Below are 18,917 nucleotides of genomic sequence, written 5' to 3' on the forward strand. Positions count from 1 at the left end.
AGGACTGTGACCTTTGCATGGAGAATTGGCAATTGAGTGCTTTGTGGCTGTTATCTGACTTGAAATGCTGGGATTTTGGACCTTACCTGCTGGAACTTCTGGGCTCCCTGCGAAGCTTGTAGCCTGAAGAGAAATAATTTCTACAACATCTGTGGCTGACCTCAGCTGAAAAGGGGTGAGAAGTGATTCTCTACAGTTCCAAGGGGTTAGACATAATTATCACTGGCTTGCAAAGGAGGGGTTACGTTTGGACTGTGGTAATTAGTCTAAGCCATATCTATAGTTGCTGCTTTATAATCCCTTCTCAGATAATCTTAGTATTGTTAACAATATACTGTATATATTGTGGGATGTTAGTTAAATAATTACTGTGCTACAAATTGTTTAGTATTTATATACCACCTAGAGACAGTTCTAGCTTCTATTCTAGATTGTCTGAATAATTTGTTCAGTAAGGGTAGTAGTGCCTTGATAATGCAGTTTGATATGAGTAATACTTTTGATTCAATAGATCATAAAAAGCTACTGGAATGTTTGGCTACCATAGGTATCCAAGATAAAGTTTATGATTGGTTCCAAGTAGGGTTGCCAGTAAAATCCAGATCCCCTAGAACCGCCCCAGGCCCGCACAGTTCCACTTATCCCCGCCCCGTTACGTCTCAGTGATTCTGGATCAGAATTTAACCATGAAAGATCAGATGGATGCTTTGGTACAGAAGGGGTTCCACACATTGTGGAAATGAGGCACCATTAAAGCATATTTTGACATCTCGTCTTTTAGATTATTGGTTGGGTCATTGGTTCTGAGCCAGCTGGATTATTGCAATATTGTCTACTTTGCTGGTTACCCAAAAAAAATCTACACAGATTGCGTTATTATTCAGAATGCTGCCATTTGACTGATCTTTAATCTGAAAACGTTTGATCATGTCACCCCTTTTTTTCCATGAGTTGCATTGGTTGCCAGTCGAGGCTCGCGTGAGATTTAAATTTGGTTGCATTTGTTATAGGGTATTGTTCAGCCTAGCATCTTGTGGATTCGATCACATTTGTAAATTCAAATGTCTCTTGACGCGCGCATGCCGTATTTACCTTTCCTTCAGTCAAAGGTTGTCAATATAAAAAAAAATATCATCGTCTTCTGTCGTTTCAAGCTGCAATATGAGATTTGAATTCTCTAATAGCGACCTCTTACTCATATCAGCATTTTAGGAGACAATTGAAAACTTATTTGTTTACAAGATTTTTAGTAAATTAATGTATTATATTTAACTGTATATGTGCAGTTTTTTTTATTTTATTTTGTAAACTACATAGTATTATTTTATTTATTTATTTATTTATTTAATTTGTTTTCTATCCCGTTATCTCCAAAAAGCTCAGAACGGGTTACAGGTTAAACATAAATAATTTCAGTACAAGATTACAATACAAGTTTTTATCCTAACTTGGCACATAACTTCTAAGCAGTCATTTTCCTCTCTGTCAGCAAAACAGAGAGATTCACCTTTGCTCCAGAAACCAGCAGTCCTGACTGTGGCATTATTGTTTTGGGACATGATATGATGTTCTCCTAAGAAGTACTAGCAAGGACAGTGTAACTCAGGAAGGTGGGGGAATCTGTTCTCCGGAGTTATTAGCCTTAGTATTGGAAATGCACTTGTCAGGGAAATTTTGGAAGGTCAGTTTTGGCACCAGGTGACATCACGTTTCAGTATGGCTCTGTGATGAGTGTTTACACCATATAGCCAATAGAAAAGCAATTGTGTAATCTGTATCTGGGACTACTGAGCAAAAGTGTATAAATGTTATGCTGGCTGTCATAAGGAAGGAGGAGGGAGAGAAGAAGAGATGAATCCTAAGTACAGAAGCTAGCTACATTGTATGTATATTATTCCTTATCTGCCCTGAGTGCTGCTTTTTAGTGTCTTTTGCTAACTTTCATTTATTGCTAATAAATATATTTCATACCAGTAACCAAGGAGTACAAGGTCTATTTCTGTGACGCGATGAGCAGCCTATCGCTGTCAGTACGCATCGAAATGTTTGATATTGCGTGTACATCAAATTTTAATAAAACTTGAAACTATCCGAATTCAAGAAAGCTTAGAACAAGTACATTGGCTCTCTAAGGGATTAGGGGTCTGATATTAATATACAGTTTACCAGTTATGATTTGTGGCATAGAAATAAATTTTTATGCTATGTTATCTAAGCAGTTTACAATCAGGTAGTCAATCATTTTCTTTATCTGTTCCGGTGGACAATGGAGGAGTGAGTGACTTGCCCTGGATCACAAGGAGCAGCGTAGCAATTCAACCCACAACCTTGGGGTGCTGAGGCTATAGCTCTAACCACTAGGCTACTCCTTCCTTTACATATATGCCAATTGTTTGCATTTGCCAGTTCGGGGTTTTGTAAGCCCTTCCCTATAGATGTAGCCACCAAAAGTTTCCTCTCCTGACGAAGCACAACAAAAACGGGTTTGAGGGGTAGACACCTTTGGGAAGCATCTTTTTTGGTTTATTTATAGCTATTTTGTATCACAAGAGGTCCAATACAGAGTAGCAGATGAATGTTTTCACCGCCGGAGGCAACAAAGTTTTAGCATTCGCCACATTAAGATTGAGATAAGTATTTTATAATACAATTTGTATGGTCATTAACTCTGGCGGTATGGGACGCAGTAAGTGCTATGATGGTCCTGATGCTACCTCTGCTCGTTCCTTCTGATCACTGTGGTGGTTGGTCTGAGCACTGTATGCACTCAATTTTGTTTATTTAATGATACAATGTTTAGAAATAGGATTTTTGATATATTTACTCTGTAATCTTGTTTGTATTCTCATTTCACCTGGACACAGAGGTATTAATTTGTTTGAGCTCCTTTATTTTTGATTAGTTATATATATTTATAATCATTAGTATATTTTTGCACTGCTTGCAATATTTTTCTAAGGCATTTGTTAATTCTTCTAATAAATAAGAATTATTCATACTCTGGCATTATTCTTCCAGTAAGAAAGCAGTAGTAGAACTTCAGGGAATTATACGGTGCAATTTCCCTAGCTATGAGTCCAGAATAATTACTGCATTGTGATCGTCTGTGTAAAAATATATGTTGCACCTTGTACTTCAGCTCGTTGGGGAAGTTTATTGGCAAGGGCAGGGGATTTGGGAGATTGCAATTGGGGTATTATAGTTTTGGGTGGGGATTGGCGAGAGGGAAGGGAAGAAAACTGTAAAATACTGAACTATTGTTGTTATCAGTTGATTCATAGTATTTTGCATTGTTTGTTCAATAAAAAATGTTTTAAAATTTACAGCTACAACCGAACTGCGTTCATACCCAGATGCAGTGGGAAAGTCTTTTGCAGCTGCACAGTATCATGCTATATATTGACTAAAAGGTGCTGTATACTCTGCTGGTGATGCGATTTGAGTGTGTCCGAGAGTCAGACCCTTTGTCTGAAGGCTCATTCCAGTGCTTACCCTCTCCATTCGCTTCTGGGAGAAGCTTCCTCAGAGGTTTCTTCACTTCCCAAGTGCCATTGATGAATGTCGGCATGACTTTAAGGAGCTCTTCCTTGTCCTCTTCACGGATGACGGGGATTGTCTGCAAAATCAGCTGCATCTGCTCCAGTTCATGGCCACCTAAACAAGAAGCAGACTGTTTATCTACACCGCAGACATACATGCTCATCGTTTGCTATTGGAAGGGTTGCCAGATTTTACATTCATAAAATCCAGACCCCTCCCCCACAGGGCCGCTCATCCCCGCCCTGTTACGCCTCAGTCCTGCCCCTAATCCTGCCCTGCTTGCTCTGGTCAGGCAGGAGGGCAATGGCACATGCGCGGATACCTTCTTATCCGACATAATTTTGGGGGAAGCTTTGCAAAACCCGGACAAAGTGCCGGGTTGTGAAAAGCTGTCCGGACCCCCGGACATGTCCTCGAAAAGGAGGACATGTCTGAGGAAATTTGGACATCTGGTAACCCTAGATATTGGCCTTGACAGCGGGACTCCTAGTTCAAGTTCAAGCTCAATTTATTTGATATACCACAAAATTTTCCAGAGAAATTTAAGCGGTTTAGAATATTAAAATAATTCAAGGAAGGGGTAAAAACATAACAGACAAAGATAAAACAAATTAAATCATACGAGTATAAGGCAAAAAATGGGGAAGGCAAGGTTACAAAAGTTACACAAAGGGTAATAAGGGAAAGATTAAAAATTGAAGGAGACTTGAGAACATTTAAAGCCAACTTTAGAAAAATTAATCTAAAAGCTAAAGAAAAATAGTAGTTTTTCAACCTAGATTTACAAGAACTTTCCAACCGCAAATGCAGCGGAAGAGCATTCCAGAGGATTGGTGCAACTACACTAAAACAAAAATTTCTGGAGACATCAAAAGAAAATATGATGAAAAGAAGGAACTGAGAGAAGACCATGTTGAGCAGACCGAAGTGATTGACCTGGGGAATAGGGGATTGAAAGATTAATTAAGAAAGAGGGAAGACCAAGAGATTGAATCTGGTGTGACAACATATTAATCTTAAAAGGAAGCAAAGGAGCCAACCAAGAAAGGAGTAACATGATTATGCTTCTTCCAACCATAAAGAAGTTTTGAGGCAGTACTTTGCGCTAGTTGGAGTCTAAGTAATTGGTAAACAGGTAAACCTATAAGGATTGAATTACAATAATCCAGTTTCAATAATACTAAAGAATGAAGAAGTACATGGAAGGGCATTTCTGATACGGTGTCTAAACCTGAGTTTAGTTGTTTAAATTGCAAAACATCTATCTTGTTTTATTTTTAAATGGATATATTTGCGTTCATGATTCTATAAATGGCGCCTAACTCCTAGGCGCCACTCAGTGCATTTGTCAATCAGTCACTAGACACAGTTTACAGAATCATGCTAAGCAGCATTAAGCAGACTTAGGCACTGCTGAGCATCCTAGTGGTAGGCACCGGTATATTAGGCCAGAGTTTTCCTGGCCTAATTTACTGGCACCTAACACAGACACCTAGTGATGCCTAAGTCATACCTAAGCCTACTCTCTGCCCTAACTTGCCTACTAAAAGCACCAATTAAGCCAATTTAGGTTGTGCGTGGATGTCAGTTAGGCATTGCTAGGCACCACTGATAAGGGCACCTAGTGGTGTCTAACATAGGCACAATTTATAGAATTCACCCCAATGTGTCTATCTTTTTGAACCATTTTCTAAAAAAAACAAATTCAAAACAAAAACACACAGAACAAGTCATTGGGATGCAGGAAGGGCCAACACTCTTAGTAGACTGGCCACCCAGACATCCCAGCAGAGCAGTGGAGTATCTTATGGAGCACTGTATGTGAACCTCACATAAAAAGTCCCATGTACACATCTCACCATAGCACCCTTATATGAGGTCTGACAATTAAGTTCATGAACTTGCCACCGTGTGCTTATGTTGGCAGCACTGTATAAACAGCTCGGTAAGGTTTCATAACCTTGGTTTATCAGTGTCTCACATGAGGAAAGACCTATCAAAGCTTGAAGAATGTCCGGAATTTGGCAGCTAAGATTTAATGCTAAGCAATATGAGGTCATGCATTTGGGCTGCAAAAACCCAAGGGCAGTGGTCTCAAACTCAAACCCTTTGCAGGGCCACATTTGGATTTGTAGGTACATGGAGGGCCGCAGAAAAAAAAGTTAATATCTTATTATAGAAATGACAATTTTGCATGATGTAAAACTCTTTATAGTTTATAAATCTTCCTTCCCCAAAGGCTTGCATGTTCCCCCCTTCTTTGCAGCGTCCTCCAGCTTCTCCCCTGGCCTCCCGGTCTTAGTTTCAGCTAATTACCATGCCTGCAGAGAGGATCGCCGGTGCTGTCACATTCCTTGCAGGCTGCCATCGGCCTCCGCAGCACATTCCCTCTGCCGCGGTCCCACCCCTCCTCTGACGTCAGGGGCAGGATCGCAACAGAGGGAACGTGATGCTGAGGATGACGGCAGCCTACAAGGATCGTTATAGCACTGGCAATCCTCTCTGCATGCTGCAGTAATTATATGAAGGTAAGAGCTGGAGGCCAGGGGGAAGCCAGAGGACACCGCAAAGAGCAGGCAGCACTAGTACAGACCGCGGGCTGCAAAATAGTACCAGGCAGGCCGCATGTGGCCCCCGGGCCACGAGTTTGAGACCACTGGTTTAGGGAGTGAAGAACTTTTGTGCATGAAAGAGGAGCGGAATTTGGGGGGGATAGTATTTGATGATCTTAAAGTAGCCAAACAGGTTGAAAAGGTGACAATGAAAGCTAGAAGGATGCTTGGGTGTATAGGGAGAGGAATGGCCAGTAGGAAAAAGAAGGGGCCTTATGTTGGGCAGCAGTGACATAGTGGAGCTGTATACCACGCGGGAGAAGACAATGGCAAACCACTCCTGAACTCTTGTCATGAAACACCACAGGAGGGGATTCCTCTCTGTGCATGTTGCCATAATTTGGTGGCTGGCTTGGTGGCATGATCCATCCATCCAAAGAGAAGATAATGATGCCCCTGTGTAAGACTCTGGTGAGACCCCATTTAGAATATTGTGCTCAATTCTGAAGACTGTACCTTTAAAAAGTTAAAAACAGGATGGAGTCGGTCCAGAAGATGCCTACTAAAATGATCGGTGGTCTTTGTCACATCTCGTGGGATACTGAGAGAAGTGCTGGGATGTAACACAAGTATAGACTTAAATGAGAAACCAAGATGGCAAGGGGGCCCCTTCTGGTGATTCAGACAGGTCATGACCTGTTGGGCTGCTGCGGGGTCGGACTGCCGGGCGGGATGGACCTATGGTCTGACCCGGCGGAGGCACTGCTTATGTTCTTATGTTCAATATGTATACTTTGGAGGAAAGGCAGGAGAGGGGAGATATAATAGAGACGTTTAAATACCTACGTGGCATAAATATACATGAGGTGAGTCTTTTTCAATTGAAGGAAACTCTGGAATAAGGGGGCTTAGGATGAAAGTGAAAGGGGATAGATTCAGAAGTAACTTCAGAAAATACTTTTTCACAGACAGGGTCTCCCGGTGGAGGTGGTGTTACCCATAGATGTCTCTTCCTTTTCTTCAATGATTGTAGTTCATCCCCCTTTCCTTTTGTATCGGTATAAATTTGTTTGTATTTTTTTACTGTATGACTTGATTTGAACAAATGATGTGAATGTGATTGAATGATGGGATGTGCTAGTGTGCTTGTTTATTGAATGATGATTGATTGTGAGATAAGCCTTTTATTTTTATGGGTGGAAGGTATTCTGTGGGGGGTTTTCCCCTCATTATTTTTGCCCATTTGTTTTCTAGAACTTCTACCTACCATGAGTCAAGTATACATTTTATCACCTTCCTAGTGTCCTTTATTACTTAGTAGGATTTCTTCCTTTGTTTCTTTCTCTTTTTTTTTCCTTGAGTTTATTATGTTTTCTGTGGCAGTGGAGGATACCAGCATCACATCACTGCCTATGTCTTTTGAATTATGCTATGTTTATTTCCTTTTGCCTTCTTCTTCCTTTTCGTTAATGTGTTATATCAGGCTTAGTTTGCAAGAGTGATTTTAGGTTCAAGGATATTTCTTGGGATGTAGGGAATGAGGATTGTTTTGTTTCTTTATTTTAGTTACTGTACATTCCATATTAATGAACAATAGTTCTGTTTCTTTATTCCCCTAGAGGGGTAGCTACCTAACAGGATAAATCCATTAAACATCATATGTACTATTAATGTAAGAATTTTTCAGATATTTCTATGATTGATGTTTTTGTTTATTTTCTCTTGCTTTTATGTATTATTGTTATGCACATTTTATTTTATATGGTTTATTATGATATTATGAATCCTGTTGAAACTGGTGTCATATTAGATTAAGGGTGGTACTGACAATTGCCTTCCCAATTTTACTAAGCTTGATTTCTGAGTAATGGCCTTTCAACCTTCTACTCCTACTGGATGTGGACGATGTCATGACAGCAACTACAAACCCCTTATACCATGATCAAGAGGGGGAAGCCTCCTAAACGTAGGCTTCCAGAGGGGAATTTTAGAGGGGAATGAGGATGTATCAGAGGAGAATCAGGAATAAGACCTGCATGAAAATGTAGGCAGAAGATGATGCAAGCATAAGACCTGCTTATATGGTAGGCAAAGAACCCCTGTGATACCCCAAATAGTTATATTTGTAAGAGTGACATTATGCATATGAATTCAGACTTCTAAGCAGTCATTTTCCTCTCTGTCAGCAAAACAGAGAGATTCACCTTTGCTCCAAAAACCAGCTGTCCTGACTGTGGCATTATTGTTTTGGGACATGATATGATGTCCTCCTAAGAAGTACTAGCAAAGACAGTGTAACTCAGGAAGGTGGGGGAATCTGTTCTCCGGAGTTATTAACCTTAGTATTGGAAATGCACTTCTCAGGGAAATTTTGGAAGGTCAGTTTTGGCACCAGGTGACGTCACGTTTCAGTATGGCTCTGTGATGAGTGTTTACACCATATAGCCAATAGAAAAGCAATTGTGTAATCTGTATCTAGGACTACTGAGCAAAAGTGTATAAATGTTATGCTGGCTGTCATAAGGAAGGAGGAGGGAGAGAAGAAGAGATGAATCCTAAGTACAGAAGCTAGCTACATTGTATGTATATTATTCTTATCTGCCCTGAGTGCTGCTTTTTAGTGTCTTTTGCTAACTTTCATTTATTGCTAATAAATATATTTCATACCAGTAACCAAGGAGTACAAGGTCTATTTCTGTGACGCGATGAGCAGCCTATCGCTGTCAGTACGCATCGAAATGTTTGATATTGCGTGTACATCAAATTTTAATAAAACTTGAAACTATCCGAATTCAAGAAAGCTTAGAACAAGTACATTGGCTCTCTAAGGGATTGGATGGGATAGTATATGGCATGGTTAGGCAGACTAGATTAGCCAAATAGTCTTTATCTGCCTTCATGTTTCTCTGAATCTATATGAAAAAGGTGAAGCCCAGTGTTTGAAGTAGTAATGTTAAAGGAGCCAAAAAGATATCAACTGATCCTTGTAGGACATCTTTGATACTCTAGTTTTCCTTTAGGTCTCAAGGTTCTTACCATCTAGTAGTCACTGCTTTCATCTAAAGAAGTCACAGCCTTCTATTTTCCATAACAGAGAAATTTACCCCTTTTCCTTTAAAGACCAACATCATGCCAGATTATTGTCCTAACAATGAAGGAACCATTTAACTCTTGGCATAGGAACCCTCTTCTGTAGAATGTTTTGGACATAATTGTTACATTAGTTTTGCTCTAATTCTCTGCTATCATCAATAAAGATATTTACTACTTATACAATGTCTTAGGCCTAGTATTCATTATGCTAATACAGAGCACAGAGAGCAGACAAGTTTAAATTTGTTTTGCTAAGCTCTTGCATTTTGCAGTGTATTAGTACAATAAATAATGACACTCATTGCAGGTTTACTTAGCACAGGTTGCAGAGTATATGTTGCCAAAATTCTACCTGAGGGAATAGACTCATTAGACTCAAAGAGGTTCTTCTCCTAAGCTTCATTCCAGGTAACATAAAAACACAGTTAACATAGCAGATAATGTCAGAGAAAGACAAACTGATGCATCCAATCTGTCCCAATTATTCCTGTCCACACTGCTAGGAGTGCACCCCAGCTGCCAGCCACAGAGTATGATTTTTTTGCAAGATATTTCTCCCTATCCAGAATGTTCTTTTTTGTCTTTCTATTCTCGCAGTGCTACTGGACATACATAGCTCTGTACAAATACACATTAAAACACAATACCTTCTGCATAGGGCTTGCAATCTACTCAAGGCAAACCTACAAGAACAAAGAGGCTTTAGGAATTTCATTTGTTCACAAAGGGCCTGATTCCATACAGGGCAACCAAAGTTGCATGTGCAAATCTGTGCGAAGTGCAGATTTTTGTGCGCAATTTACTTGTTTAACAAGCTAATCAATGCCTAATTGATGCTAATTGGCACTAATTAGAAGTTATGTGCACAGTTTCCCAAGTTATATATATTTCTTGGGACAATATTGTAATCCATATCACCACGTACCACTTTTTTTTCACTTTCTCATTTTTTTAGACTTCCATTATGTCTCAATATCACTTGAGCACTTTTTTTAAAAAATTTCATAGCACCTCTTGTTTTTTCATCTTTTATAGTATATTAGCAATATTTTACATTTGTGCCTTAAACTCAACAGAATGAAGTAGCAGGGTTCCTTTTCAATACCCATTCCAAACCAAATTCCTCCTGCAACACCAAAAATGGGGGCATAGACGTATCCTCCCAAAGTTGCCCCAAAGTACGAAGTCCAGCCGGGATCCACTTACGGCGAACAGCAGTGTCCCTGTCAGGCGAGCCCGCCGGCAAGGCCTTAGGTAGGTTTTTAGATGCATTTAAGTTTCGATTATGAGTCCCTTACTCTTTACATATGTGAAAACACTGGAGAGTGAATAACTGCTTTCCTCAAGTAGATCATGAAAGACATTCTATAAATAATAAAGTTAATTATCCTTCTGACTGGACAGTGGTGTCTTAAGTGAAGATTTCTACAGATTAAAAAGCAACATTTCTCTAATGGAAATTACTGCAAAGATCATAAGCATTATATGAGCTGACTAATGATTGATAGCTTTGCTTACCCTCAGATGTCACCACTGATCAAAACCAGCTTTGAAATAAAATCAGAAATGCCAATCGTCATTTTTCTAAACAGTGAGTACTTTTGATTGATATGGAATAGAAGAAAAAGAAAGCAGTAATGGCAAGACAGATGGCTGCAAGCAATTACTGAGCCTTTCTTGAGGGTCAGCAAGTTTCCTCCTCTATTATCCAGCCATTTAAATTTCCTTTGGAGTATTTTTGATGGTTAAAGGAAGCTGATGTCATCCATAAAGACTGATCCTTTTAGGCATTTTTCTTTACAACTTCACAACAAGATTCACTGAGCACAGCTCACTGATCCAATTAAAAATGCTTTATTACATGTCTATACCCATTAATTGTCCAGGATTTTGAGCCTTATTGGCCACAGGGCTAGGGAGGTGCTGAGCAGCAGTGACTTTCCTGTGTCTTTAATGGATAACTTCTAATAAGATCAAAAGATGAACATCTGGGGTAAGCATGCGGAGCAGGCCAAAAGAGGGCATGCGGGGGCCCTCGGGGACAGGGAGTGGGGTGCAAAGACTCACCAAAGCTGGGCGCTGGGACTCACGCAAGCCCAGGAGTGCCTCAGCCTCCCTCAACTACCCTGGTATGCATACACAGGCAGAAGCCACCAGATTGGATGTGATGTTGGCGCTGCCCACACCAACTTCTGCTTGCCCTTTACATAGGCTTTCTGGGATTGATTTATTTATTTCTCTGTGGGGGAAGGTCAGATTTTTTTCATAATACTTTCATGTGGTTATATTAAACAATTAAAAAAATATAGATAAAAAAAATAAATTGTGCCAATTTGGGGGGGAAATTTGGCTTGCTGATGTTTTTTAGGTGGTTCCTGTGTGGGCTGCTATTGTGTTTCTCACTGATGATTTAATTGATACAAATCAGACCATATGAAGCTGAACTGAGGCTTTTTCTCCACTTTTTCTCCTTTTTTCTTGGGTTTTTTTTTTTTTTAGTGAGTGGGTCTGTATATGAGTGTAGTGGGTATTCCTTGTAGTGTTTCGGTGGGTTCCCCTGTTGTGTTTCCAATAGGACATAAGTTGAGAATTATGGGGACATGGCCCCCCTGTTCCAACAGTCAGAGTAAAAGAACAGCGAGGCCAAAGCTAATGCACTGATTTATAAATATGTAAATAGCTGAAAAGAAATATCCCAGAAATAAAATTAAATTCCAGCAGGACTTACCAGAATAAAAGTGAAAATCAAGACTTAAAAGCCAGAGACGGCGTATTCCAAATTGCTGCATCTGTAAGGCGCCAAAAACCACAGGCACAGACAGTACTTGAGTGCATCCTGCCTAAGAGGATTCAGAGCATGGAGTAAATCTCAAAGGCAGGGGTTTTTGTTTTGCTTTAATTTGATTAGTTGGATAGGCTCAGAAGTTCTGCTAGTCCATCCAATCAAATTAAAACAAACTGTAAAATAAAAATGCCTTTAAAATTCAGTTTTGGCTCTGACTCCCTGATGCTGTAGTGCTGGCAGATGGAAGCACACTATGGAGGAGAAGCCTGGAATACTGTGCTGGCCTCTGATTGGTCAGTCAGCAGCCTGACGGGATTCTGTGTCCAGAGAGAATCCCCTGATGTCAGAGATTGGAGTAGAAAGACTGCATGACACCAGCATGGTGCTCAAGACTGCGTCGGCCGGCACAGAGGAAGAGCCAGGAGGTAAGAAGGAGCCAGAGCATCACAGAGCTGGCAATCGTGGTCAGGGCCTTCACTGAATCCCCTGACCGCACACCATTGCTGCATTGCTTCGGAGACTTGGAATAAGACAGGAAGTGACAGTGCTTTCTGTCAGGAAGAATGTGAGTGTTGCCTATTGTATGGGAGAATGGGGAAGGTTGAGTTTCTTTGGTGCTTCCTGGGTGGCTTAATAAGGTCACATACAATAGTCAATAGAACTGTTAGAGATCTCCATCTCTTCCCCCCCCCAAATAGGTAGACCCTTTGGACTGTGAAAAATTGCTGGATAACCTGGACCTATTCACATTGCACCTGGATATCTGCCATGTGATCTTCTCCTCTGCCTTGATATTAGATTCCCACACTCTATGGAATCCATTATTATGCTTGTCTTGTTTTCTCTAAGTAACCTGAGGTAGTACGATCCCTGGCCATTACTGATGAGAAGTGAAACAGAAGTTTGGACTCCTCCAAAGTCTACTGGACTCTTACTAATCAATGTATGAGCTGCATCCTTTGGAAAGTTTGTTTAGTAACATAGTAAACAGCAGCAAAAACAAACATGGCCTATCCAGTTTGCCCAGTAAGATGGCTAAGGCTGCGTTAATAAAAGCTGAATTTATTACAATTGTTTAGGTATATGGAACATCTTCTTTTATTGTCAAACATTTTTAATTATTAATGTATCCTTTTCCTAAAACACTTTGAGCAAGTATTTGTTACTTGTATAAGTGATATAGAAATGTTTAATGTTTACCATAGAAAAGACAAAGGAGTGTACTCATGGGTGGAGCGGTAAGCATGGATGGGCCATAAGTGTGTCTCTCAGGCACATAAGACTAGATTCAGTAAATGGCACTCACACCAGAATACAATGGCACGGACCACTTTTCTATAAAGGACTCTCCAAGTTGAACAACAATCTTAGCACTTTGTCTTGGGGAAGGATAGCTGTAGATGAAGTGGGATAATTGGAAATGCCAATCATGGCTATTGAAGTATGGGAATCCTTGCACTTTAAGAAATCGGGGAAATCCCTGGGGCTTGAAGGTTTTACTGTACAGTTTTACAAATTCTTTCAGGACTTGCTTATTCCTCTCCTATTGTAGTTATTTAATAATGTTGGTATGGTGATTCTCTGCCTTATTTCATAAGACTTGCTGGAATCACAGTTCTGCCAAAGTCGGGTAAGGATCTGAGACAGTGTGGCTCATACAGGCCTATTTCCTTACTGAGCGTTGACACCAAGATCTTTGTGCAGGTTCTGGTGGCTTGGATTATGCACTGGATGCTACAGCTAGTCCATTCAGACTAGTCTGGCTTTGTATTGGGAAGGTAAGTGAGTGATAATATGCATCAGGTCCTTAAAGTGATTGAGCGAGTGAAGAAAACCCAAGAGGGGCTGCTACTTTTGTTGGTGGGCATTTTCACTATGAAGTCTAAATCTCAGTTTAGACATTTTGCAGGACACGCACAAAAATCCAGTAGCAAACATTTTCAAAACATATCTTGGTTTTTTGAAAATATGCTCTGTGCTTCTATCCTCAAATGAAAAATGCACAAAACAAGCCATTGGGATGTAAGAGGGATCAGAATTTATACTAGCCTGCCACACAGACATTGCAGCAGAGCACTATAGGGGGCACTCTAGTGAACTTCACATAAAAGATTTGGCCTCTGAAAGCTAGTTGAAAAATGGATTACCGGTAGTCCAATAAAATAGTATTTCCTTATTTCCCATTATTTGTTTTATTTATATTTGATAATTTGTAAAGTGATTATCGCTATTTCTCAATTTTTTCCAATGTACAGTACATCTGTTTTCTTTACATTTTGCACAATATTAGGGGGACATGCATCACTGTTTCTGTTTCTATAGTGTTGCATTCTATGCAACATCTGGCTTCTTTGTCTACATATTTCTATTTTTAGTTTGTGATTACATATTCCATACTGGGTGAGGGTATTTCTATGTTGTATGTACAAAAGACATAGGGGTCCTATTACTAAGGTGCCCTAGCCGTGCTAACACGTCCATTGCAGTGAGCCTCAGTAAAAGGACCCCATAGTTTTCTGATAGCATTGACTGTGCAGGATTGATTTGTACTAGTCTGCCTTGCTTAGTTTTACATTGGGTGTATTGATGTTCTACTGCTCACTGCAGTATGTAAGATGCTGCTTTTCCTAGGTACTCTTGTTGTGCAACATGTGGATTAATACTAAAATTCATGTTTTTCATATAGGGGGAGGGGATTGTTAGAAAATGAGGGGCCCCGGATGTCACATATGCTAGGTATGCCACTGCATGCACCAATGCTCCTAGCTCTCTTGTGCATGAAACTCTAACCCTGGCTTACAGATGCAATAGGAAAGCAACTTACCAACTGCACCATAAGGCCTCTATCTACTGAAAAAAGCATGAACTAAAATCTCATTCTTTCCTTTCCCTTCTGAAACATCACCATCAAGCAATCAAAATTTATAAGAGATCCCATCAACCCGACATATGACCAGAAAATCCATCTTTTCTGTCACTGCTCTATCGCTATGGAACAGAATGCCCTTGCACCTTCGAGAAGATTCCTCCCTTACAAAATTTAGATCAAATTTAAAACCATTTCTGTTTAAGGATGCTTTTGACTGCTAATATCACTCTAAGCTTTTACTATCCGACAGGATTTTAATACCCTCCCTTTTGTGTTTCCCTTTTCATATCTTTTTTTTTCCCCCCATTGAATATTGTATTTCTTCCCCTTTTTTTCCCCTATAAACGTGTTTGTCTGTTTCTGTTATTGTGATTACCTTTTAATTTTATCATTTTAGTTTTCTATTCCTGTACACCACTTAGATAATTTATAAACGGTATATCAAATTTTACTAAACTTGAAACTTGAACCATGTATGTGACCATTTAGTATGGGACTTCTGATCTAGTTATCAAGGTTACATTCAAATAGTGAAACGTAGAGTGAAATTATAAACCTACCAGCAAACAGCATCCTTCCTGTTAGCATTTCAGCTAAGATGCATCCTGCGGCCCACATGTCAATTGCTTTTGTATAGTTGTTGGGTGAAAGGAGAAGACGTGGCGAGCGATACCATTTTGTTACTAGTCCTTCAGAAAGGTAACCCTGAAAGATGAAAAAATATATAATTATAAGTAAACTTTGGTGATAGGTTTGACCTCTTCATTTTTACTGAGCAATGCCGCTAGATGTGGCTGAGGTTTAGCTGTGATAAGCATAAAGCCTGTTACCCAGGACCTGACACCTCTTCTCCACAGTCAGGAGAATCAGCTTTCTGCTGGGCACGACAATTCTGATAACACTGGTTCATAGGTACACTGCCCGATATTCAGGCCAAGGGAGAGAGACGGCTATCTCTTGTGGTCTATGGCAAACTCGGACATTCAATGCTGGCACCGTATCCAGCAACTGGCTTTAATTTACTTTTTTTTTTGACCAGCTGATACATGCCAGCTAAGCCGATATTTGTTGGCTGGCTAAGTCAGTGGCCAAAGACGGGCCTGATTTTTAGGTGGACCTATCAGGCAGCTGAACTTAGCCGGTCAACCCATGAATGGGTGATGACCAGCTGTGTTGTGCAACATAGTCAGTCACTGGGCTATCTGCCAAGTGGGATAATCAATGGGATATAGCCAAAGATCTTATATACTCAAAAAAAATCTTCTATACAGGAATGAGAAAGAAAATAAAATCCAACTCCTATAATTTTCTCACTTATATTCAAGCAATGATTTACTTATGCCACAGTTTCATTGAAAGTTTCATGCACATCACATCTGAATGAGGGGAGAGTCTCAGAACCCCGTGCGTAATAATGTCAATTACTGTACTAGAAAGGGAAAAGATCTTCACCGGCTCTTGACCCCCTTCCTACCTACAGCAGACACAGTAAATGTTTCAAATGGTGTCAGAAAAGTCAAAACTACTTAGCTTGTAGGTAGAATATTCAATGGTATTGAAAATGTGTTTTGTCTCTGCCAGTCCTAGCCGACAGAAGTTAGGCTAGCTGCCGTTTCGCTAGACAAGCTGCGTCAGGGCTCCGGACAGCATAGCAGCATACTGATTCACACGCTTGCTCAGAAAGAGACCCTTCTCCCTTTCTAGTGCAGTAATTGACATTGTTACGCATGGGGTTCTGAGGCTCTCTCCTCATTCAGATGTGATGTGAATGAAACTTTCAATGAAATTGTGGCATAAGTAAATCATTGCTTGAATATAAGTGAGAAAGTTATAGGAGTTGGATATAGCCAAAGATCTCCAACTGAATATCAGCGGATAGCCAGCTATGTGTTATTTAGCCAGCTGGGAACCATTTTCTGGTCAGCTAAATAGCGCTGAATATCAGGCCCACAGTGTTTACAATATAAGGGGGCAGTGGTGTAGTAGGGGTGGGTGGGTGAACCACCCCAGGTGCCATCTTGGTGCAGTGCTGGCACCTCTCCATCCTCCAACGCCACACTCACACCCAAATGATGAAGTTACGACTGTCTTATTTTGGTCACAGCATCAGAAGAGAGAGATCACTGGAGAAGGACACCGTGTTTAGGAAGATCGAAGGAACCAGGCAAAGAGGGAGACTGCAATTAGATGGCTGAAGACGTGGAAAGCAAAAACAAGAAACCAAGTGGGGAAGGGACTAGGCATATCGGTTCATAGTCAAAAGCGCATGCCGACAAAGGCTCGCCGAGACAACTGAGCGCAAGGTTGAAGCCCGCGCCGAAGAAAAACAGTGTTTTAAGGAGCTCCGACGGGGGGTGTTGGTGGAGAACCCCCCCACTTTTCTGAATACAGATCGCGCCGGCGTTGTGCGGCGTTGTGGGGTTTTGGGGGGTTGTAACCCCCCTCATTATACTGGAAACTTGACTTTTTCCCTGTTTTTTAGGGAAAATGTGAAGTTTTCAGTATAATGTGGGGGTTACAATCCCCCAAACCCCCAACGCCGGCGCGATCTGTATTCATTAAAGTGGGGGGATTCCCCCCACACTCCCTGTCGGACCCCCTTAAAACACTGTTTTTCTTCGGCGCGGGCTTCCATCTTGCGCTCAGTTGTCTCGGCACGCCTTTGTCGGCGCGCGCTTTTGACCTGTCACCATGCACATCATATATGTAAATATAGAGTCCATTTTCTTTGCTCCTGGACCCAGGGGGATGAGGCTGGAAGACCTTTCTGGACTAGCACAAAACTGATTTCTTGTTAGATCTGCAATTCATCGAGTCGCTAGGACTCGAGCATGAGTCAATGGTACCTAAGAACAACAGTTCTCAATACACAGAATTATCGCTTTAGCTTGCCTGCTTTTGTCCACCCATATACTCTTATCTAGGAATACCACTGGCCTCTCCATTCCTGCCTTGGACTGACAGATTACCTAGCCCCCAGAAGATCTGTAGGAGAATTATTGCTGCTGCATGCAGCCTCATACTCTCAAAACTAAAGTGAGATCAAATAAATAAATAAAAGGAGGAGGAAGAGGATGTTAAATCTGAATATCTACCCTGGAAGCAGAAAAGGCTGGTTTTAGCTCCAATGGATCATAACAGAGCTTGACGTTAGACACAGGAGAAGCAAATTGTTGGATTAAGTATGAAAGTTGTACCAAATGGAAAGATCATGAAGGCTATTACAGCAATGGAAGTTAAACATGTTTCAGAAAGATATTATATAGAGTATGGTAGGGGACAGAGTGATAGGCTGGGTAGAAGACATAGAAAGGGACCTCTGGTCTTGGTTTAAGAATGGAAATCTATTGTCTCATCTACCTAATGTGCTAATAAAACAGAGGGGCAAACAACTGAGCAGAGTGGCGGTCTGTGGAAAGGTCATGGGGCCATGGTCTATTGGAGAATGGAAATGTTAATATAACAGCTTGACCACTTTAATTTTTTCTTACATGCATATATCTCTAGTTTTAACCTTTATAAAGCTCACAGAGGAACAGGTCAAATATCAGTCAAGCCGATACTTAGCCTCTGAGTTAAGAACATAAGAATAGCCTTATTTGGTCAGACGAATGGTCCATCTAGCCCAGTATCCCGTCTTCGTGGAGGTCAATCCAAGTCACAAATACCTGGCAAAACCCCAAATAGTAGCAGCATTCCATGCCACCGACCCATGTTGTCTCAACAGTTGGGCTAAGTACAGGAGTTTGGGATATTTGCTTGCTCTGAGAAGCAGGATGACAGTATTGAACAGAAGAAAGAAGCAGAGCTTATCCAAGAATGCTAAAACAAACAGGCATTTTCTCTGAAGTCACCACAAGCTGCTTTTCCACCTTTTCTTTTCTGCGATTCTCAGACTTTACCTATAATGAGCAATTACTTCAGACTACTATTCCTGTCTCTGACTAGTACATAGCATTTCTTTCTCTTTTCTAATCTTGGTTCTATGATTTTTCTGCTTTTATAATCTGATACTATATTATGTATAACATAGAATACTTTATATATATAAGGGCTTCATTCACACTTAGGGGAAATT

The 18,917-nt window shown here is 40.6% G+C and overlaps 1 protein-coding gene across 5 annotated transcripts in view; it reads right to left on the reverse strand.

Moving 5' to 3' along the window:
• The window catches only part of MAPK4 (mitogen-activated protein kinase 4), a 256,820-nt gene that overhangs the window by 20,232 nt on the left and 217,671 nt on the right, over positions 1 to 18,917 (reverse strand). For all 5 annotated transcript variants that reach the window (XM_033934496.1, XM_033934513.1, XM_033934477.1 and 2 more), the window contains 2 exons: positions 15,400 to 15,544; positions 3,493 to 3,654 (listed from right to left, as the gene is read on the reverse strand). In XM_033934496.1, the coding sequence (XP_033790387.1) occupies positions 3,493 to 3,654; positions 15,400 to 15,544 (307 nt within the window). The remainder of the gene's footprint in view (positions 1 to 3,492; positions 3,655 to 15,399; positions 15,545 to 18,917) is intronic.

This window comes from Geotrypetes seraphini, chromosome 1 (genome assembly GCF_902459505.1).
Source record: "Geotrypetes seraphini chromosome 1, aGeoSer1.1, whole genome shotgun sequence".
Classification (NCBI taxonomy): Eukaryota; Metazoa; Chordata; class Amphibia; order Gymnophiona; family Dermophiidae; genus Geotrypetes; species Geotrypetes seraphini.